The 24211-nt window shown below is 44.0% G+C and overlaps 1 protein-coding gene across 1 annotated transcript in view; it reads right to left on the reverse strand.

Annotated features, from left to right (window-relative positions):
- Positions 1–24211, reverse strand: part of ELAC2 (elaC ribonuclease Z 2) — a 227118-nt gene that overhangs the window by 92861 nt on the left and 110046 nt on the right. Inside the window, exons 13-19 of the mRNA XM_069200369.1 lie at positions 20607–20745; positions 20434–20519; positions 19013–19134; positions 10473–10569; positions 5414–5552; positions 670–708; positions 454–563 (exon numbers count right to left, since the gene is read on the reverse strand). Coding sequence (XP_069056470.1) covers positions 454–563; positions 670–708; positions 5414–5552; positions 10473–10569; positions 19013–19134; positions 20434–20519; positions 20607–20745 — 732 coding nt within the window. The remainder of the gene's footprint in view (positions 1–453; positions 564–669; positions 709–5413; positions 5553–10472; positions 10570–19012; positions 19135–20433; positions 20520–20606; positions 20746–24211) is intronic.

The following is a 24211-nucleotide window of genomic DNA, read 5'->3' on the forward strand; positions in this document are numbered from 1 at the left end:
GTTATTGATATGAATTACTTTTTCTGGCTTTTTATTGCTTGTCTAGGGTGTGTACGTTTCGCGGTGGTCTATAACCTGGGGATAAACGAGCCTGTGATCTTTTGAGTCAAATACTGCCCTATTTATTAAAGAATAGGAACAGAAAAAATGGTTGTCAGCGAAGATAAAGAAGGTATATGGAGAGGAGGTGGAGAAGACCGCATACAGGGTAGAAAGCAGTAATGCTCTGAAACATATCACTGAGATGGGTGTTCGATAGCACAACTGGATATTAGTTGTTTTAGATAGGTGTTAGTTGGCAGGGTTTAAAATTTGAAGGGGAAGTGAAAAGAGCCTTTTCAAGTGTTTAAAGTGCCTTTTTAGATTGAGTATAACATTTTAAAGGCAAAACTACATAAATAAAGTTCAGATAAGAACACCAGGAGCTCAATTTATAGATCATATATTACTCACGTGAAATGGTGAAGGACATGCTGACAATGGTCGCTGTACTGGTTCAACCATGTTACAATCTGTAAAGGAGTAATTAGCAGCACGGGACTGAAAGTCTTTCCAAGCGTTTTCTAAAAGACAAGGACACTTTCAGGAGGATTAATGGATCCAACACCATCATCAACGTCAAAAACAAATTGCACAAAATATAAAACATGAGGGGAAAAAACAACTTACAAATGCCTTCTCTCGTTCAAGCAGCACATTCAACAGACCCTGGAATTAAAGAACAAAACTAAATATTGCAGGTCACGTTTTCTAAACACAAAACTAATAGTATAGGGCACCAAACAACAGAATGTGAGGATTTTTCACTTTCACCTGCTTTTGAAAAATAGTATTGCTGTGGTTCTAAATGAATCAACTAGCAATAGCATATCCGTGTTTAGCTATCAACAGTGTAGCTAAAAAAGAAAAAACGAGTGCTAGAACACAAAGCAACCACTGTTGAGTTTTGATTGGATTGCACATACACACATTATCAAATAAAAAGTAACTGAAAAACACTAGACAATTGTTTGAAGAGGGAATCTATAGGAAATAATAAACTCACCTTATCTATTCAGTAATGCAAGCTCTTCACATCAGATATAATTATTCCACGGATTCACATTTGGAATTTCTTGGCATAATAGTACTAATAATACAATTGAAGATACTTAAAATAGCAGCACATATGCCCACCTCTGCCAAACATCACAAAAGCAGATGAAGAAAGGTTCACTTCAGTCTTCGACGCCTTGATAAAAGGAATACACCATCTTGTTGGTCTGCTGCACCCATTCCCAAGGGAAACAATTACAGCCTTCATTCCACAATTTCCACTGGAACATTACACTTATTACAACAAGACACAATGAAGTGGCAAAGTAGGGCCTCGCGCATAAATTTGGGTCAAAGAAACAATGTGCACAACACATGATTTCAGCTTTAAAAATCTGCAAATACTAATTCTAATCAATGAAACTATTCGGTCACCTCCAACTAATTCAGCAATAGAGCACAGCCTCATGCCGTAACGTCCAGGTTTTTAAACCATAAATCGTCTCTCTGTACAGGGAACTATCACTACCACACAACTGGGATGACAAATGTTCCTCAGATCAATGAAATATTTACTAAAGTCCCACTCAAACTTCCTCTGCTTGTGCTACCTTCCGCTATTAAGGGTTCCTTATCCTCTGTAAACTTTGCAACAGGAATTAGACTACAAACAGAAGATACCGGCATTGTGAGAGACTTCAGACATGGGTGCTCATTTGCAGATGTTCAAACTGTAAATCAGGACACTGGAAATAAAACAAATAAATGATACTTCACCAGATAAATTACACTAGCAAACAACAGTTGTGAAAACGAACAACAAATCTAGCATAAAACATGGCTCTGATATCATGTGCAAAGACAGGGAATTCATTGCATGCGGAGTTTAAGTAGTATTAGGAGCCGCATAACGTACACGTTACTTACCTTCGGTAACGAAATATCTGGTAGAGACATATTCTAGTTGCAGATTCCTTACTTTAGAATTTTCCCTCATGCGTCAGACTGGATCTGGAGATATTTTTCTTCGAGCAATACCCATGCGCGTCAATAGGTGGCGTTGGTTGACTCCACTGAGGTCGTAGTTGCCATGATGACATCGGGAGTAGGACAGACGCAGCCTCAGCGCAGTGACGTCAGTTTCTTTTAATGACTTTCCACACCAAAGTGCAGAGCCGCCAAGAACAGTGATATTGGTGCCCCAGAGCGAAGGACCTGAAGGGGGAATCCCTGTCCCTAGAAATCAGTTCGCAAGCGGGGAGGATGGATAGGTCGGTAAGGAATCTGCAACTAGAATATGTCTCTACCAGATATTTCATTATCGAAGGTAAGTAACTTGTACATCTGATAGAGACTTCTAGTTACAGATTCCTTACTTTAGAATAGATACCCAAGCAATGCAATCCTCCGAGGTGGGATGCGAACCAAGATCATACTAGAAAGTCCTGCAGGACCAAACGACCAGAGTAGCCGTCCCGACAGACCTGACTGTCGAGGCAGTAATGTTTAGCAAATGTGTGCAGGGATGCCCACGTAGCCGCCTGGCAGAGATAAAAGGACAGGAACTCCGTGTGGTAATGCAGTGGAAGCAGCAGTTGCTCTGGTGGCATGAGCGCGCAAGCCCTGAGGGGGTTGCTTCTTGGCCAAAGCATAGCACTTTTTGATGCAAAGAAGTACCCATCGAGAGATGGTACATTTTTGCACCACATTCCCTTCCTTCGCACCCACATACCCGATAAAGAGTTGATCGTCCACCTGGAAATCTTTAGTATGATTTAGATAGAATGCCAACGCTCTTTTTGGATCCAGACGGTGGAGTCTCTCCTCCTCATGAGATGGATGTGGGGGTGCATAGTAAGTAGGCAATGTGATGGACTGGCCTGCATAAAAAGGTGTAATAACCTTGGGAAGGAAGGAAGCCTTTGTGCGCAACACCACTTTGTCAGGGTGCGCAGACAAGAATGGAGGATTTGAAGAAAGAACTTGAAGCTCAACCACTCTGCGAGAAGAAGTGATTGCAACAAGAAAGACCGTTTGGAAAGTGAGAAGCAGTAAAGGGCAATTGTGCATCGGCTCAAAGGGAGTACACATTAAGTAAGTAAGGATAAGATTGAGGTCCCACTGAGGCATGATAAATGGAGTGGGAGGAAATAAATGGTTTAGACGTTTAAGGAATCTTTTGGCAATAGTAGATCTAAAGAGTGAGGGCTGATCAAGTAGCCTAAGAAAAGCTGAAATGGCAGATAAATACCCTTTAAGGGTGCCCAAAGCAAAGCCTGGCTGGGCCAAAGAAAGAATGAACAAAAGAACCTCAGATAGAGGAGCAGCAAGGGGATCAACAGATTTGTTGGTACACCATGCCACAAATTTATGCCAAAGAAAGGCATATACCGTTTTGGTGGTGGGATGCCTGGCTGCCAAGATAACATTGTAGACTTCGGGTGGAAGTTCAAAAGTCATCAACTGTTGCTGCTCAATCTCCACGCCTGAAGGCGGAGATTGGACAGGTTCGGGTGGAGAACCGTCCCCTGTTGCTACGACAGAAGACCCGCCCAAAGAGGCTACTGACCCCAGACCTAAACACACCCCTAAATTGAGTATTTGGGGGCGACCCTGAACCCAGGAAACCAGATTCCTGCAACCTGAAGAAAGAAGAAGTACTGCTGACCTGAAAGCCCTGCAGAGATGGCGGAGATGACAACTGACTTGGCCCCAGCCCTACCGGCCTGTCTCCAGACTCAAAGAGCCTGCACAGCGACGTATCCAGTGGGACCAGCGACCTCTGAAGACTCGGAGGACTGACCTGCACCTAAAGGTGCAAGAAACTCCAGAGGACAGCAGCTCTGTCCAAAACTACAACCATGAAACCATCTTTAAAGAAGATTCCAGCCTCACTCCGGAAGAGTGAGTCTTCACACTGCACATGGCGCCCCCGGCCCGTGTCCAGAGAAACCAACACCGCAGAGAGGACCCCCCAGGCGACACCAACGACGTGGACACCCTGAAGTCTACCTCCCTGCACCCCCACAGCGATGCCTGCAGAGAGGATCCAGAGGCTTCCCCTGACTGCAACTGGCCGGTAACAAAGGACCCCGACACCTGGACAAAGCACTGCATCCCCAGGACCAAGAAGGAACCACCCACCGGTGCAGGAGTGATCAGCAGGCAGCCCTCACCCTAGCCCAATCAGTGGCTGGCCCGAGAAGCCCCCCCCGTGCCCTGCCTGCATCGCCAGAGTGACCCCCGGGTCCCTCCACTGCTTTCAATACAAAACCCAATGCCTTGTTCACACACTGCACCCGGCCGCTGCTGAAGGTGTATTTTGTGTGCCTGTTTGGGACCCCCCCCCCAGTGCTCTACAAAACCCCCCTGGTCTGCTCCCTGAGGACGCAGGTACTTACCTGCTAGCAGACTAGGACCGGAGCACTCCTGTTCTCCAAAGACACCTATGTTGTTCGTACCCTGCTTTGACCTCTGCACCTGACTAGCCCTGTGTTGCTGGTGCTGGTTGTTTGGGGTTGACTTGAACCTTCAACGGCAGGCTGCCTATGCCCAGGAGAGTGAACTTCTAAGTGCTTTACTTACCTGAGAAACTAACTATTACTTACCTCCCCCAGGAACTGTTGATGTTTGCACATTGTCCACTTTTAAAATCGCTTATTGCCATTTTTGCCAAAACTGTGTATACTACTGTTTCAATTCAAAGTTCCACACTTACCTGTGTGAAGTACCTTACAATTTATGTACTTACCAAAATTCTGACTCTTGTGGTTCTAAAATAAATGAAAAAAATAATATTTTTCTACATAAAAACCTATTGGCCTGGAGTTAAGTCTGAGTGTGTGTTCTCATTTATATCCTGTGTGTGTACAACAAATGCTTAAAACTACCCTCTGATAAGTCTACTGCTCGACCACACTACCATGAAATAGACCATTAGTATTATCTAATTTTGCCACTATCAACCTCTAAGGGGAACCCTTGGACTCTGTGCACACTATCTCTCACTTTGAGATTGTATATACAGAGCCAACTTCCTACACCAATGATATTCTGAAAAACAATTGGTCCCTTCTTGATACAAGCTGCTGTTCCTTTATTGCCAGAATAGCTTTGTATGCTCGGTTCTGATGCCTGGTCACCAACACTTTTGACAATCTAAATCTCTTCCTTTTTCAAATCGAAATCTAGCAAGGAGATGTTGTTACAGGGCCTGAGTTCCCATAGCCAAAAGGTCATTTATGGTGATTTTGTGCTTTACAAACAGTAACATAACTAAATATATTCAGGTGACGGGGAGACCTAATACAAAAAAATGGAGAACAAATAAACAAAACTATTTAATGCATTTCAATGAGAACTTTCTGGCTATACTCACTGTATGATGATCAGCATGTATGTGAGAAAGAAAGACAGCCGATATATTGCAAAGGATCATATCCACTTCATCCCCATAATGGCGGCAGAGTTGGCCAAATGTACCTTCGCCACAGTCCAGAAGCAGAGATTGTGAAGGGCTAGCGAGAAAATTATCTGAGTTAGTAAGATAATATAGGAACTGAGTGATTTTAAATGAATGAGTCAATAGATATACATATGTGAGCCTGTTCATGTCTCCCAATCCTGGAGCCACAGACCAATTTAAGACACAGAGCCTGATTTAGAACGGAGTAGACATGTTACTCTATGACAGATACACCATCCACCTTATTACAAGTGAATTCTACTCTACTGCATTTGTAATAATGGGGATGGGATATCCATCAGGTTGTGCTGGAATATCCTTACGCCAAACTCTGGATAAGGCCCAGAGTACCATGCACACAATTTATCAGTGAAATTGTACATGCTTTGTCAGAAATGCTTTAGGCCAAAGAAAAGGTTCTTGAATCCATAAATTTTTGCGGTGCTGTGGTGCCAACTACCTTTTTTACTCTTCAAAGCCCTCCAATAAGACATATCAACGGCTCTCCATCTCATTTAATCACACTTCTTTCCTCACAAAGTGCTTTTTGTTATAATCAGACACCTCTGTAGGGCAGTATGCAAGGTAATGGTTCTTACCTATACTCCTAGTTCTCCTTCAGTGTAATCTCAATTGAAATCAAAAGCACTGAATATCTTTCCTCGTACGGAGATCACATAACACTTCTCTAAAATATATCCTAAGTATGCTAAAGGGGCAAGGTCACTAGAAACACCAGCAGTACACTTTTACCTGCCCCGTAGCGTCTGAGTGCATAGGTGCTGGTTGGGTTCGGTGCCTTATGCACTGCACAACCGGCGTGGGGAAGGGAGCACATGGAAAGAGGCTGCACAGGGGGATTTGGGGATAAGTCCGGGAGCTCCCAAAAGGGGCTCAGTCGATGTGGGTACAGGGGGTAGGTGAACACCATTGGTTGTCGTGGGCTCGGAAAGTGGAGCTTGGGTGCAGCGGGTTTTTGGTAGTCGAGTGCATCAAGCCCCCCATGGCTCTTGGTTGGACCTGCAAGAAGGGGACAAAACAGGACAGCTGGTCCACTCTTGTTGATGGCCTCTGCAATGCGGACATCCCTCGACAGCTGGTCTCAGGTTTTGGCATTGCAGTCCTGATTAGACTTCAAACAAATGGTTCCTGTAATAGGTCCGGTACCCCGGGTCTTGGCACAGAATGGCTCCGATGAGTCCTGGCGTCTTCTTACTGGGTGGGGAGACGGATCTTACATACTGGAAAACTGTGACCTTTTCCGGGGTGGCGGTTGTGTCAGTAGACCTGGTGGTCAGTAGAACAGTGAGCTGGATGTTGCAGTTCGTGCCTGCAAGGAAGTGGCTCCTCCACTTCAAGGGAGATGCTTACCGCAGGGTGAAGTGTAGGATGCCCTCCAACGCTTTTGGAGGATGCACAGCGGCAGGACAAGCCGGGTTGTCATGATTGTCGGGAAAGGAGCAGGGAGGCAGCCAGTGTTCTGCACCAAAGTCCACCAGCAGTCCATAGTTCTCACTTATTTGGATCATCTTGGTCCTTATTCTTATTTTGTCAGACAAATCCAAGTTCCTGGTGTAAAGGGGCTACCCAAATATGCAATTTAGGGGAATTTTAGGGATAGTAGGGTAGTAGCCAATGGCGTACCTACCCCTAGCATGACTACACCCCCCTATATGACCCACTTCCTGTGGGGCATGGGCATAACCCTGTCCCAAAATTCCTATTTCCACCAAAAACAAGATGGTGGAACCCTTCTTTCGTGGAGCACATCAGGCTGCCCACCGTAGGGGTGTGACTGGTAGTGCAACACACCTACTTGCATAGTTAATTTCCCACCTGTCCCGGTGTCAAATTGGCCTCAGGGCAGGGGGGTGGCAACTCCCAGGTCTGGGGGAAGCTGGGATTACTTATCAAAGGCAGCAGGGTCTTTTAAGTACCTGTCCTTGGTATGAAGATTCACTAGCCATCCTGCTGGAGTAGGTGATAACACCTTCCTCCAAAGCAGGCATTGTTTCTAGCCTCAGAGAGCGGGCCCTCACCTCTAAGGGGTCAGAAACATGTCTGTGGTGGTAGGCTGGTCAATACCTCTCAGCCCACACACTAAGGGTCTGGTAGACTTCATGAGACACCTACAAGGTGCCCTTTGGGTGCTTGTGTTAATAATTCCAAGGCAAGCATCAGCCTGGATTTATTAAGACGAGGTGTATCAAACACCATAGGTTTCAGTGACGCCATTATGTAGCTGGTAACTCGTAATGACCAGCTCCCAGCACATATCTAAAGATGGCTTAATTTGTTCACTTGAAACATCTAAGTAGACATTACAGGTGCATATCTACTCATGCAGCTAGGTCCTCCCATCAAATATAATGCACCCTGTGCCTTAGGACCCTAAGGCGTGCTTGCAGGGGTGACATATATATTAGGTACAATGATTTGGGGCATGGCACACAAGTGCATTGTTGTGTTTTCACTCATGGCTTGCCCCATGATACTCAGTCTGACATGGCAGACTGTGTGCAATTTTTAGTGGGGGTCCCTTAGGTTGATACAATACATGCTGCATCTCTTAGGGACCCTCTCTAGTACCCAAGCCCTAGGTACGAGCGGAACCGTTTACTAGGGACTTACAGAGGTACTAGAGGTTGTGCCTACTATATACAATCAGTCTTGTTACCTTCTTTCAGGGAAAGGGCACTGGCACTGGGGACCTGTTTGTGCACCTTCAGTCAAAAAACCTTGGTAGCAGTGGCAAAAAAATGGAGGTGACCATGTCAAAAAGGGGCACTTTCCTACAATGCGCAGAGGTGACCCTCAGGCTTCTGACCAGCAATCAATTCTAGACAGTCTGGTCTTCTAGTGATAAAGCTCTAAACCTCACTCCTCTTTGTTTGTTCAAATAGTACATTGTTGTTGTGTAGTCGGTCTGAACAAGGAATGAGTGTCTTGAAACAGGGCTGGAAATACTTCAGGACCAAGTGATCAGCCCTTAGTTCCATTAGGCTGATGTGGTATACTGTTTTTGTGTGGACTACCTTCCCTGTGTCTGATGGTGATCCATGTGTGCAGTCCCACCTGAAAGGGAGACCTCGAGATTAAATGTTATTTCGAGAAGGAGATGTTTTGATTGCCACCACTTTTTGAGCTACTGATTTACTTTGAGGGAGAGGATGATCTTGTCTTCCCAATTGCCCAATGGCTCCACTGGTCTTTGAGACACTTTTGTACCAGTCGCATTTGGTGGGCATTCAGGGATAGAAAGATGGAGGATGCCATTGAGCCCAGTAGAGATGACAATTGTTTCTCCGTTGGAAGGGAAGCTTTCATTAGAGATTGACATTTCAGATGCATGGTTAACAGTCTCTTCTCTGAAGGATACAGTTTTGCTTTTATGGTATTGAGAATCACTCCTAGATAGTTAAGAAACTGCACTAGTGATGATGTTGATTGTTTGGGTTCGACATGCAGTCTTAAGTGATTGAAAGTAGAGACAGTTATTTGATAATGTTGACAAACTTGTTAGTGTGGTGCAGCCTCAATGAGCCAGTAATCTAGATACGGATAGATGAAGATCTTGAGTTTCCCAAGATGTGTGGCGTCCACTGTCATACACATTGAAAAAGTTTTTGGGGCTGATTTGAGGCCGAAAAGAAATGCTTTGTACTCGGAGTCACTGTTTCCAATATGTGGTCTTTCCCTCTATGTAAATATGCATCCTAAAAATCTATGAAGCACAATCAGTCCCCTTGATGGATCTGTGGGTAAATGTTGCCTAACACTAGCTTTTTGAATTACGCTATGCAAATTCATCTGTTTGTGATTTTGAGATCTAAGATGGGTCTCAGTTCTGTCTTTGGACTTCTTGTTTACCAAAAAGCGCCAGGACTATATCCTAATTCTTTTCTGGGAAAGAGTACAGGCTCCACTGTTTGCTTTTGTAGAAGAGCATTGACTTCTTGTTGAAGCATTTCTAGATGCCGTTTGGATGTTTTTTGGTGGTATAGCTCGTGAAGGATGGATAAATCTGAGACCTTAACTACTCCATGAACAATTCAGCACCCATGCTCTTTTTGGGATGGAACTCCACTCCTACAAGTAATTTGAATTACTTTCCCCTACAAAAGAGGGAAATAGAGGAAGCGGAAGTTGAGGATCATTATTTTATTCCTTACAGAGGTTTACCTGCTTGAGCCATTTGGTGACCATCACTCCCTTTCGTTTGTTGCTTCTGCTGCTGTTGGAAAGGCTTTGCTGCTTCTGTTGGTGAACATGGGCCACAAAGGGAGTTGAACCCTCTGATGGTAATAAAGGCATTTATAACATTGGTAAGAATATTTCTTCTGCTCCTAATGTTTCTCCAGTCCAACGGCTTGCAGGGTCTCAGTTTTGATCCAAGTCATCTCATCATCTGTATGACTTCCCCATAAAGTTGCATCAGAGAGAAGGGTAGGTTGATAATCCTGTGCGGAGACTCCGGTTTGAGAGCTGTCAATTGAAGCCAAGAATGTCTTCTGAAGGGTAATTTGTCACAATAAACATGTGCTACTAATAAAGATGAATCTTCAGCAGCTCTGTTCAATTGGCTAGACACAATCATGCCCTCATTCAGGATTACAATAAAATATATGTATATATATTTTCTCTCTCTTCATCATCCAGGAATTGCTGGAATGGGTCCCATAAAGACAGGTCATCCAGTATTCAGTATTTATGCATATTACTGAAGATCCTATGACAGAAAACACATTTCTAGAGGAACTGCACCCAGGCAAAGGAAGGTACAGAGAAGGCATAGCGAGCTTCAGCAGACGGATGTTACCATTAATGAACCCATTCATCCTCCTAAAGAATACACCGATTATAAAATAAAATGCGGAACACATCGCTTTGTCCAAGGAAAATTAGATAGTTACATCGTAATTAGAACACAAGCATATGTGCATTGAGATAAGACTACTGAAGTGTTTCCTACCTGATATTTATAAGAGTGGAACTAACATTTCTGATTTTCATTGGGATTGCTGATCCGGTTCCCAAGAACACAGTTTCTGGATACTGGTCATATTTTCCTGAAACATAAAGGAACTATATTATTCCAACCTGCGAAACAAGCATTTACAATGCCTGTAGGTCTGGTTTATGAATGTGTCTTGTGTCACTGATGAGCTCAGGCACCCAGTAATTAAGAATACATGCATTCTGTCACTCATCTTTGCATTCATGTATCCATTCATCCATCCACTCACACTTGCTTGCTTTTACCCTCTGACACAACCACAATTAGACACACACAAAGTCAACAATATATGCAAGAGAAATCAAAACAATATATAAAGAAATAAGAAAACATCCTGCCAGCTAAACTCTCCGGCATATGCTTGCAATAACAAAACTAAACATAGCAGCCACTGACTGTCTTGCAAATGTTAAAGTATAAATGACCACATTTAGAACCAATATGTTGGCCATCTTGGAATGGTAAAACAATGATACACTATGGACAAAAGCATTCCATAATGCTTTGCCTGTTTAGAACTAGTGACCTTGAGAGATGTGGTGCATGGCGGATGAGATAAGCAGCAAACAGGCGACACATTAGCACCCCCTGAATAGCTGCAGTATCCTCTTCAAACCATTAAAAGAAGAAGCAAAGAAATGAAAAGGGAAGTAGAAACAGAGAAAATCCATAACTTATGGACTAGTCAACCAGCCCCGACACTGAACCACAACCAGTTTTCAGGTGGACAAATACATGTAATCAGAACATACGGTCATTCGGAAGCCAAGAAAACCCATGACTGATCTGGACTAAACCATTATCCCATGCATTTTGCTCTTATGAATGTATGCAGAGTGTTAATGAAACTCAGATCCAAGGATGAACAGAGCTGACCCAAAAGCCCGCTATGCATGTATAGCGATATACGTATTATTTAATTATTTGTTTTTACTACAAGATCCTGGAAGGTAGCTAAGAACAAATTCTAGCGATAATTATTACAGTGCAAATCTTCCACCCCTAAGGGGTGTCAGAGGCAGTAACTAACACCAAAACAATTCCCTACAAACTTAATCTGTGACATTTCGTTAACAAAGTACCCATCTGAAGGCTGTTGAAGAAATAAAAATCTGCCCATAAATGCCCATTGATTTAAATGTAAGCTTTTTTCGATCAATCTGTCAGGCCTAATGCATTTAAAAAATAAAAAGATCAGACATATGGCAACAGAAATTCTTTTCCTCGAGAGCTAATCAGGCTTCACTGGCCCATAACCATAATCAACTGGTGCTTAATGTACTGACTGTAAACTTTCCCACAAGTCAACCATTCGGTATTCAGTCATAAGCGTACATTTTATAAAATATTTACACATAGCAAAGCAAAATATCTTTTTATGGCTATCAAGAGGTACTTTTAGCTGTCTGACAGAGTTTATACCATCAGTAGACAGAGAGAGAGAGGAAAGTCCTCTACAACTATTCGTTGTTTTCTTTCATATATTGATCAGTGCATAGTACTGCTAAAAGTTGTAACTGTCAATCGTGCAGGAGAAGTTTCCCTTGCAGCGTATACATCCTCTCAATTACTTAGTAGTGAGTTGAATCCACCTAGGACCTGTACACACTTTTTCCTTAAGCTTTGCAGCTCACTAGGGAATAGCATCTGTTCATGACATGTAGTGCTGTCGATTCACATTCTCTGCATACTCCTGCCATCTAGTGTTGGAACCGGAGTAAAAGTGCAAGTTGTTTTTCTTCAAAGAAGTGTTCAGAGTCACTTGATCGAGTGGCTCCTCCTCTCAGTGATACTGCACATGTGCATCAACTCCTTTGTTATATTGCTTTCGCTCAGGCGGGTGAGAAAGGAGTGTAAGGAAGGAAAGTATAGTGAGGATGTCCATGCAAAAAGATAAATACATATGTACAGATGTATACAAATATGATGCAACTACAACCACCACAGGTGTCTGGGAAGGAGGGACGGCATATGTGAATCTACAACACTACATGCCACTAAGATGCTTACAGGGTAAGTCAAATAATCCGTTGAATGACATGTGTAGCTCTAGATACACATACTCTGCATAGACTGTTAAGCAGACTCTCCTTAAAGGCAGTGGCTATCCTGTAAGAATTGCAGCTGACTGGAAAAGTGTGCACAGCACAGCCTGACCAACATTGGCTTGTTGGTGTACAACACATCCACGCAGTAGTGTTCTGTGAATGTGTGTGGTGTGGACCATGTAGCTGCCTTACAAATGTCAGCTATAGGAATGTCTCCAAGGAAGGCCATGGTAGCACCTTTTTTCTAGTAGAATGCACTCTAGGTGTTACAGGTAAAGGTCTTTGGCTTTAGCATATCAGGTCTGTATACATATACCTATCCATATGGCTATGCCCGATTTGGATATTGGGTTACCTTTATGAGGGTGGGTAAAAGCCACAAGTTGCTTGGTCTTATTAAGCTCTTTGATTCTGTCAAGACGGAACATGAGCACTCTTTTGACATCTAAAACGTGAATGGCTCTTACCGCTACAGAGTATGGTTGCAGGAAGAAGACTTGCTGTTCAATAGACTGCTTAATGTGAAACCACTTTAGGGAGGAGTTTAGAGTGAGTGTGAAGAACTACTTCATCCCTATGAATTTGGAAGAAGGGCTCTTCCAAGGTTAGTGCCTGGGGCTCGCTGACACCCCCAAGTGATGTGATGGCGACTAAGACTGTAGCTTTCATGGGTCAATGTGTTTAGTTATGCAGTAGCAAATCAAAGAGGTTCTACTTTGCATAACAGGCTCTAGTAGTAGGTTTAAGGCTTCACGGAGAATGTCCAAACACTCCCCCAGGCAAGCCGAGAAAGTCAAATTCAATGAATTTAGGAGCCATATCAGAAGGTTAAGCGACTTGGAATCTGGATGTCGGATTTGTCCTTGAGTTTGCGTGAGAAGGTCTGGCCTGTTGAGGAGCTTCTTGTGGGGGACTACAGAGAGATCCAGGAGTGTGGTGAACCAAGGTTGGTGTGCCCAAGTGGGAGCCACAAGGACTATGGTGAGAGATGTTTGCCTGGTCGTCTGAACTAGAAATGAAATGAAATGAGAGGTAGAGGTGGAAAGCGTAGGCAAATATCCCTGATAAATGAATCCATAGAGTGTTGCCCTTGGATAGATGGTGTGGGGACCTGGAGGAGTCGCTTGGGCATCTAGCTTTTTCTGCTGTGGCGATAAGTTCTATGTGAGGAGCCCTCCACCTTTGGAAGCATGACTGAAGGACTTGGGGGTGGAGTTTCCACTCATGGACTTGTTGATGCATCCTGCTAAGCAGGTCTGCAAAGTCGTCATCCATCCCAGGCAGGTACTCCGCCATCAGGGGAATGTGGTGGTGAAGGGCCCACCTCCTTATGGTCTGAGAGTTGTGAGAGCTGAGAAGACAGTTCCCCCGCACCCCCCAAGTAATACATAGCTGTCATGTTGTTCGTGCGGACTAAGATAACCTTGCGAGACAGGTGAGGAAGGAATGCTTTGAGGGCTAGAAATACTGCCTGAAGTTATAGGTAACGGATGTGTAGGGACTGGAGATTTTCATCCCAGAGGCCCTGTACTGTAAGGTCTTTAAGGTGAATGCCTCAACCTGGGAGTGATGCATCTGTGGTCAATGCGACATGAGGCACAGGGTCTAGAAAAGTTACCCATTCAAGAGGTTATTGGTGTCCCACCATTGCAGAGAATGGCAAGACCGGTAGTTTAACAACACTAGATCTTCCAGGTGACCCTGTGACTGAGACCACTGGTGGGACAAACACTGCTGAAGGAGGTGCACGTGCAGTCTGGCATGTGGAACGATGGCGATACATGAAGCCATCATCCCTAACAGACGCATAACTGTCCTGACTGTGTAAGAATGGTTCTCCTGATATTGAAGGAGTAAGGTTTGAAAATTCTAAACACGAGCAGGGTTGGGATTTGCCACCCCTAGCTCTGCGTTCAAGACTGCCCCTAAGTAAGGTTGCGCCTGAAGAGGTTGTAGGTTGGATTTTGGAATGAGGAGTGAAACGTAGGTTGTGAAGAAGATACACTGACAACTGTGTGCGTTGTTGGCACTGATGCAACGTGCTGGCTTTGATGAGCCAGTCATCGAGATAGGGAAACACAAATGTTTTGCCTTCGCATGTGAGCAGCGACACCTGCTAAGCACTTTGTGAAAAGACTGGGGGTGGTAGTGACTCCGAATAGAAGGACCTTGAACTAGTAGTATTTGCCTGCAAAAAAGAATCTTAGTATTTCCAATGTGCGCTGTGAATTGGAATGTGAAAGAGTCGTTTTTTAGATCTAAAATTGTCATAAAGTCGCCTTGTTGTAGGAGTCGAATAACATCCTGAAGGGTGACCATGTGAAAATGTTCCAACAGAATTGATTCATTTAGAGGCCTGAGGTCAAGTATTGGCCTGAGAGTCGTCCTTTTTAGGAATCAGGAAGCATAAGTAATATACTCCTCTCCCTTGATGATGTAGGGGAAACGGGCTCTCTGGACCCCTTGAGAAGAAGGGATTGGACCTCTTGTTTGAAACCAGTTAAGTGTTCCTGACATAGCCTGTGAGTGTGAGGAGGAATATTGGGAGGAGTGGTGATGAGTTCCAAACAATAACCATGCTGGATAATGGCGAGGACCCATTGGTCCGTGGTAAAGCTGTTTCATGTTTGATACAAATGTTGGAGTCTTTCCCTGACCAGTGTAGGATGAGCGGGGGAAAGATAAAGGTAATCACTGCTTGGCAGTGGAAGAGGATCCACATGTGGCAGTGCTCTTTCCTTTGCCTTTGTTATGGGACCTCAGTAAGAGCCTCTGTAAAATCCTCTAGTACGGGTGGTTTGAGACTGACTAGGGTGGGGGTGGACGCCTCAGCAGTGGAGGATTTGAATGAGTCTCTAAAACCAGGACGACAAAAAGTGCCTCTTTGTGTGGGGACTGAAGGGCACCTATGGCCTTAGCAGTGTTCATGTCTTTTCTAAGGGGGTATCCACCTGGAGCCCAAATTGGTGCTCCTAATCAAATGGCATATTGAGGACTAAAACCTGAGCAACGCAGCCAAGCATACCTCCAAATAATTACAGTAGTAATAGTACTGCGAGCTGCTATGTCTGTGGAATCCAGGGCGCACCTCGTCGAATTATTAGAAATGACCTGCTCCTCTGCGACTGTCGTCCCCTTTTACGATGTTCATCAGTTAAGAATTGGAGGACCTCCTCCAGTTCAACCCAATGATCTTAGTCATACCTGGGGTAGTCGGGCTTGGGAGTTGGCTATACACCAGTGGTTGGCGGCCTGTACTGCCACTCTCTTGCCTGCAGCATCTATTGTCTTACTCGCCTTCTCAGGGGGAGGACAGTCCCCAGTGGCATGTCTGTTTGCCCATTTATAAGCTGTTGTTGCTACAACAGAGTTGGGTGGAAACTGTGACCGGATGTTGAGCGAGTCAGAGGGTGCTTCCTTGTACTTTTTTTTAATCAACCCAAGAGCGGATAGAATCCTCAAAAATAGCCTCTGCATGGCGAAGCATGCCTGGGAGTATGGGGAGATATTATATGTCCCTGTGAGTGGAGGTTAGTGTGTCGAACAGGAAGTCCAGCTCAATGGGGTCCTTATGAGGCTCTGCGTTGTGGAGCACAGCTGCCCTAGCTACTTCCTGTTGGACAGAGGTAGTATCTTCAGGTGGTGAGGGGCATGCAGGGTAGAGACCAGGGTCACTGGAAGGACTAGAATCAGTCATATGCGTCCCTAGGGTCTGTGTCATCCTGAGGCTCGCCTAAGCCCCCAGTGGGAAAACAAAAGGAGAACCCTGATGGTGTAATCCGCCAGCAAGGGTTAAGTGGGGGAATGAGGAGGGGAAAGGGGTGCAGGGGAGGCGGTGGAGATGATCCACGTGGGGGGCTGGTGGCTTCGTCCTTGGTCCTCTTTTTAGCAGGACAGGAATGAGCGTCCATAGTTTCTGGCTCAACCAGAGAAGGGGTGGTAGAAAACTGGCTTGAGTCGCCAGGTTCTTAGGATTTCGGCTATGAAGATCTTGGTGCTGAAGATTTCGGTCGATGTGGCTTAGTCGGCACCAAAAGTGGAGGCCAAAGGCCATCGGCTCAGTCCCAAGGTTTGGCTCAAAACCAATACGATCTCTTGATCCGAGGACACGGCCTAGGCTTTAGTGAATGTTCTTGGACTGAGTCAACAGGCAGGGCTTCCGAAGTAGTCTTTCAGTACAGACCATGGCCCTGTGGCGATCCAGCGACCTCAAGGAGGGGTTGGAAAGCTTTTTTTAAAGTCTTATGGCAGGCAGGAGAGGCCACAGTACTCACGTGGTGGGCAGAAATGATTTTGTGGCTTTTGGTGTCAGACTGGACATCTGAGCCTTAAATATCCTCAAGGGAGAGGGCCTCCTCCTCCTGTGCAGGTTCCGCCTGAGCAGACTCCTCTCCACAGATGTTGGGGGTGTCGTCTGGAGTCTTCTGGGCAATCTCCAGCCGGCAAGCTCTTCGGTTCTGAAGAGTTTTCTTGGAGAGAAAGGACTTACAGGTGTCTCAGTCAACCTCATGATCGAGGGAGAGGCAGAGATTGCACACTAGATGCTGGTCAGTGTGCAGAAATTTGGAGTGCCACAGAGAACAGAAGCGGAATGGAGTCCTTTCTATCAGAAAAGCATTTCCATCTGTACCAAGTGGAAGGCAGGCCTGAAGCGGGCACTGGAATCCTTAAGGGTGGTCGGTTGGTGCCCAACTCGATGATACGAGGAAAGCGCTAAGATAAGAAAGCGCGATCAAGTACGATAAAGTTGCAATAAAGTAAGGCATGAAGAAACCAAAGCAAGTAGCTAGACAGAAAAGAAACACACGTCCGAACCAGATGGTGGAGAGAAAACAATCTAACATAGGAGTCGCTGCCCATGACCAATATCACTGAGAGGAGTCATCATCAATTTAGTTACCCAAAACACTTCTTCGAAGAAAAACAACTTGCACCACTCCGGACCCAACACTAGATGGCAGGAGTATGCAAAGCATGTGTATCTACAGTCACACATGCCATCAAACATATTTTTTGTGTGTGGAGAAAATGAAATGACCTTGTATTGGTTGTGAGGAAATTGTCAAGGGATTGGCTAGGACTGTTTTATTAGTTATTGACTCAAGACTATACAGTGGCTTGGGAAGTCTGGGAAAATGATTAAATATTAGATGTGATGTCCAAAGAATTGCAAACATTTGAGTTCTGTCTGAGATGGTATCCCTTATTCTTTAGTAGAGGATTGTGACTATCCCTCTCAGTGAGCCAGCACCCAAACCCGAGGCACTATGAGGAGACTGTACATTTGTTAACAATTAGCCATGTTCATCCACTCACTCAATCATTTATCTATCCATGCTCTCAGCCTTCTGTATTGCACCCATTGTTTTATTTCTGTTTTCATTCACTCACCCAGCCACACTACCACACATACACACAGGTTTGTCAGTTGATAAGGAAATGCTGGATTTGATAACACTTATTTTCTTTTTGTAAAGATATCATGAACTAAATGTCATGTGTTCTTAGGCTGTAATTGTATGTTCATTCTTTTACATGGAGGATTACAAATAATATATGCTGCTGGGTCCATAACCTCGAGAAAGTATATTTTTTCTGTTTCACCTTAATAAAAACTTTTTAGGTTCAGCTTCACAGCGCAGCTGTTGCCAGACAATAAGTGATTTACATAAAAAAGGGCTTTACAAAGCACCATCAGGAAAGGGGCTTAGGCTCTGTCCACATGATGGTAGCCAGGCGTACATGTTTTAATTGGGCAGAAGTTGTGTGCTACCACAAAAAAAAAGTGTGTGCCCTCCACATAGCTGTGACCATTTTATTTATCCAGCTGCCTTTTCTCTGGCAGCAGCGCAAGTGGGATAATGGTCATTAACTTTGGACTTCAGTCTGCAGTTTTGTGTTAGAGAGCTCATGGATACACTAAGCTACATTAATTTACTGGTCTGGCTTGACAGTGTAACTGTTGCCTGACCATATGTGAGAAACAATAAACGTTCTCAGATCCCTACTAAGAGAGGGGCTCTCCCACATGTTTGTTCCCCTGAGGACAGGATCTAACTGGGCTTGTCTGGTTGCACTAAAAAGACTGCTTGTATTGCACTTTCTGGCTTGTGGCAAAATTCATACTCCATAAAGTAAGAATGAGTTGGTTATCGTGCAAGCCAATGATCATGGGTATGGGCCTGATTTATTTATGGTGAAAAGCTATTATAAAGGCCCTAGGCCTCACATATTTATTGTGAAAAACTAATTTTAAAGTTGATAGGTATTTAAGCGTGGATTGTTATTAAACTACATTAAAGCTTACAGATAGGTATTTTGAAAGCTGAAGCTCCAGAACCATGAAAATTCGGGTAAGGACTCATAAAAAAAATGACATGATGGTACAAACTTCAAAGTGGTCTTCAAAACAATAATCTCAGGATTAGACAACACATAAAAAGTTACCTCCTTTCACCACAGGATGAGTCTTCAGGCTCTGTTTACATTCTTTCACTCTTTCCTCAAAATGGGGTATTTCCATTGCTTCCTTTACAAAATCAGCAGCACCAGAGGTGATGACAGCATCTCTTAAAATAAAAACATTTCTATCACAGTTATGCACAGCTTAGGCAGAGGTGTTTAATGTATGCTATTTACAGTTACAATGACTAAAGCTTGCCAATGAAATGTGACCGTACATAGGAAGCAGCTGCAAGCATAATTAAGTGCAGCATTCCGAGCCCAACCCTAGATGACAAGAGTGTACAGCGTGTGATCTTAAACAACATATGCGTCACATCTGATATGCTAGCAAAGGAAACTTATTTCATAATGAATTACCACATACATTTCTAAATAGTACATATCAGATTTTTAGACTTTTACTATGGTTGAAAATGCTTTAAAATATGTTCAAATATCTTGGGACCAATTAATTACACAACATAAGAACACTTTCAAACTACCGGTATTTGAGTGGTGGTCCATGACACACAACGGTGTCCCTTTACATGCAACTGTCAGAAACAGCTATAAGATGTCTAACATACACAGACATCATTTGCTTTCATAGTGGCTCAATTTCATGCGACTGGAGTGGACTGAGAGTAACGAAAATTAAGAGAAGGCTAACACCAAACATATAACAATACTGGTAATAATGGGTAGTGTAAAATATGTGCTCTTTTGCATTATATAATACCCTGTCCAGTTACAATATTGCTTATCAGGCCCTGCATCTAGCCAGCAACAGACTTCAGATCAACAAATAGGTAAAGGATTTAGCATCCCATTCCTGCTTTACAATTACTTACTAAGTATTATCTAGCAAATGACTGAAATATAGGCAGCAAGTTATTCTTTCTACTTAAACCATCCGCAGGCAGGATGTTTCAAACCAGTCTTTATTGAAATTGATGCATGGGGCTGAACTTGATCTGGTGGGCTGTGCAGTGACAACTCAATGGCGCATCAAAGACTATCTAACTCTGAAAACAGAGTAAGAGAATGTGTGATAAACATTTTTAGGGATGGGTGGGCAGAAGGACCTTCTTTCCAGTCTATCCTATTTCACAAATTGAACCAGTGACTAAGCAACAATTCAGTAAACTGTTTATGCTATACTTTATCAGTTAAGAAGACCTATACCATGTTCTTTAGAATTGAAATAAGGGCGCAACTGGGTGGATTCCGGTATTAAACATGTTGCAGTCAGTGCAATTACTTGGCTATATAACTTATTCTGCCGAGATTAATTTTAAAGGTACATTTGTATTACACAATTACAAGCATGTCAGTATAAACAATAACTAGATCTCATTGAAAGACTGACAATAATCAGGGTTATACTATGTGGCCATCTGAGAAAACTTGTAAAGGACACGAACCTTTGCCATTCACGTTTGGGCCTCAGCTGATACTTAAGAAGGCATTCCCCTCGGACAGTAGGCACAGTCAAGGCTGCATGTTCTTCCTGAAAATTTTAAGAAACAGCTATATTCAAACTCTGCCCTTAATGTGGCAACCGAGTGGCCATGCCTAAACAGACCAACTTACCTACCTTATTCTGGGTTCTGCTTAGCCGAGGGAAAATCTCTGGGTGAATTAAATTCAACTGGGTTTGAATTTTGTCACTACGAAGGTTATGTACGGTGGAATAATTCTCATTAAGAATCAGGTGTTCCGTTGAAGGTCCAAACCTTGTAAAAGAAATAAGAAATAGTTTTCCTGCCAGTGAAATACACATGCACTTCCTGTACTTACAATAGTTTCCATAACAATAGCTGCTTCTTTAACTTTACAAATGTACTTCCAAACATGTAACTGGGACATCCTTGCACTCACATTTGCCTGCCATAAATCTTGATCTTTAAAAGCTGCGAACATCCATTGGTGCACCAACCCAAAAGTGATACATTTCCAGAACTAGAAAAAGGCTTTTGAGATAGCGCTGCATGATCTGGCTTTAAACATCTTGTGCAGTGTCTTGCGAGCCAAACACTGGCGTCCCCCAAATGCTTCAATCATCAACAGTAGGCACAAGTGATCCCTGGTTTCAGAGCTATGGCAAAACTGTGGGGAGTCTTCAAACTGCACAATTAAAATTCAATGATCAAGGTAGAGAATATATCTTTAGTCTAGCACAATGAAAACAAATGTTCCAGTTCCGAATTAAGGAACTAATTTTTCCATAAACCTAGAGTTGCAGGATTTGTCTGGGAACAATACATTCTTACTTTTTGCCACAACATGCTATATCTCCAAAGTTTCAAAGGACATTATGACAATCACCATGTAATTTCCTCGAATAATTCATATCCATGCTATGGAGAGCTAATTTCCAGTAATACATTTTCTCCACTGTTGCACAAAGAACAACTGCATTGTACAAAAGGCAGTGACTGCATCAGAAAGACTGATTATCAAGGTAAGTTGGTAATTCTTACAGGGTCAATAGTAGGAGAAGAAAAAAGGCGAGATTTAAGATTCCATGTCTGAAAAACAATGCTGAATACAACGTTGCAATGTATTCCAAGTTAAAAACATTTTTAGAAAATGGAGCCACATACTCCAGAGATTATTCAGATTTACTAAAGATTTGGATTTTAAAAGTATGCATAAAACACAAACCGACCCTGTTAAAACGTAATGAGTTTGGTGTGATTTCTTGGCTCAAGAGAGCAACAAGCTTAATCCTGAGGATCTGCCCTATCTCTCACTTTTGCTAACTTTAAAGACGCCTATATGTGCCAATTACGGGCGAAGTAAACCGAAAAAGGGAGATGCAGGCTCCTACACCCTTCAGAATTTGGGAAATGCAAGGGTTCAGGTGCAGTACACAGTTCACACCTCAAAGGGATATCCTGCTAGCCCCATCCAGGTAAATAAGTGAGACGAGGGGAAAAAGTGTAAGGTACTAAGTGACTTGAATGGGCAAGCGCTGGAATACTACCCTAATGAGGCAGGCTCAATAACAAGAATTCTCTACTACAAACAAAAACTGGACATCACATTTGCAAGTTACAGCCTAAGGGGTGCAAGGCAGAGACCACCACAGCCTACTGGAAGAGAGGCCACTGAGGAACCCCAAAAGGAGAAAGCTGCATGGAACAAGTCAGTCAGGACTCCAAGAGAAGGTGAATAAAAGAAGCAGCGACTTTAAATGCCACTAACACTAGAACTAAAGAGGAAGGTATTCTGGGGGCTCCCCACTTCTGTGCTCATCTTTATCTGAGGTGATTGCAAGAGGATACCGGTTGGCCAAAGCTGCCCTGGCTCACTAATAACCTGCAACCCAATTGGTGACATTGACGGAGTTTCATACGGAGCCTTATAGGATATTTATATTTGATACAAAATCAGAAGGAAACCGCCAATGGTCTGTCTAAATACCAGAATCCAGCATCGGCTGGCTAGCAGCAGACTATAGTTTTTTCAGATGCCCGAGTCGGAGGTGAGTCCGTAAAACACAAAAGGTGTAGGTGGATCCATCTCCTATGCTGGCTGCCCAATGCACGAAAAGCTTCAATAACTGAGGATGAACAGCATTCCACTTAGTGGAGCGCAGCAACCCATAGTTTTATTGAAGCGGACATTGGACTATCATCTCCTTATGAATGAGGGAGTTTGATTATACATTGGCACAAGTTAGCACATATGTCCTCCTCAGACAGTTCAAAGAATACATGGGATTTGAGATGGCAGACAGGTGTTCATTGCCTAGGAGAAGGGAAGCAACATCTATCCTTTTCCTAAAGGGATCACATGCTGTAGGCATTTAGTGCTAGCAACGGAGTATGGGTGCTTCTGCAAAACCCGTGCCCAGATAGGAAGATACTAGCACACCGTAGAAAAATATAGGGAACCAATTGCCATTTTGGGGGGGTGGGGGGGGGGGGGTGATGAGAATAAAGATCTGTCTTTCAAGGGTTGTAGGAGGCTGGCCTGGCTTGTAGTGGGTACCACAGTTACTTGTACCTTGTGCCAGGTCCAGTTATCCCTTATTAGTGTAGAAGAGGTGTTTCTAGCAGTTTAGGCTGATAGAAGGTAGCTATGGCAAAGCAGCTTAGGCTGAAATAGGAGACATGTAAAGCTTCTACTATACCACTGGTGCCATATGCACAATATCATAAGAAAACAATACACAGAAGTACTAAAAATAAAGGTACTTTATTTTCATGATAATATGCCAAAAGTATCTCAGTGAGTACCCTCAGTATGAGGATAAGTTATATACACAAGATATATGTACACAAACCAAAATTATGCAGGTAATAGCAAGAAAAGTAATGCAAGCAGTATACAATTACAGTAGATTGCAATAGGTGCAACACAAACCATATACTCCAAAAGTGGAATGCGAACCACAAATGGACCCCAAACCTATGTGAGCTTGTAGAGGGTCGCTGGGACTAAGAAAACAGTGAGGGTTAGAAAAATAGCCCACCCCAAGACCCTGAAAGGTAGGTGTAAAGTGCACCTACTACCCCCAGAGAGCACAGAAGTCGTGATAGGGGGATTCTGCAGGAAGAACAAACACCAGCAATGCCACAACAGTGGATTTCCGAACCTGAGTACCTGTAAGACAAGGGGACCAAGTCCAATAGTCGCGACAGTGTCGAGAGTGGGCAGGAGCCCAGGAAATGCCAGCTGAGGGTGCAAGGAAGCTGCCACCTGTTGGAAGAAGCTTGGAGTTCTGCAAGAAAGAAGAGTACTAGGAACTTCCCCTTTGGAGGATGGATGTCCCACGTCGCGATGAAGCTTGCAGAGGTGTTCCCACGCAGAAAGACCGCAAACAAGCCTTGCTAGCTGCAAGGGTCACGGTTAGGGTTTTCGGGTGCTGCTGTGGCCCCAGGAGGGACCAGGATGTCGCCACTTGGAGGAGGAGACCGAGGGGGCGCCCAGCAACGTAGGGAGCCCTCACAGAAGCAGGCAGCACCTGCAGAAGTACCTGAACAGGCACTTAGAAGAAAAGTGAACCGGAGTCCACCCGAAGTCACAAAAGGGAGTCCCACGACACCGGAGGACAACTCAGAAGGTTGTGCACTGCAGGAAGGAGTGTCGGGGACCCAGGCTTGTCTGTGCACGAAGGAAATCCTGGAAGAGTGCACAGGAGCCGGAGCAGCTGCAAATCACGCGGTACCCAGTAATGCAGTCTACCCTTGG

The sequence above is a fragment of the Pleurodeles waltl genome, chromosome 7 (assembly GCF_031143425.1).
Source record: "Pleurodeles waltl isolate 20211129_DDA chromosome 7, aPleWal1.hap1.20221129, whole genome shotgun sequence".
Taxonomy (NCBI): Eukaryota; Metazoa; Chordata; class Amphibia; order Caudata; family Salamandridae; genus Pleurodeles; species Pleurodeles waltl.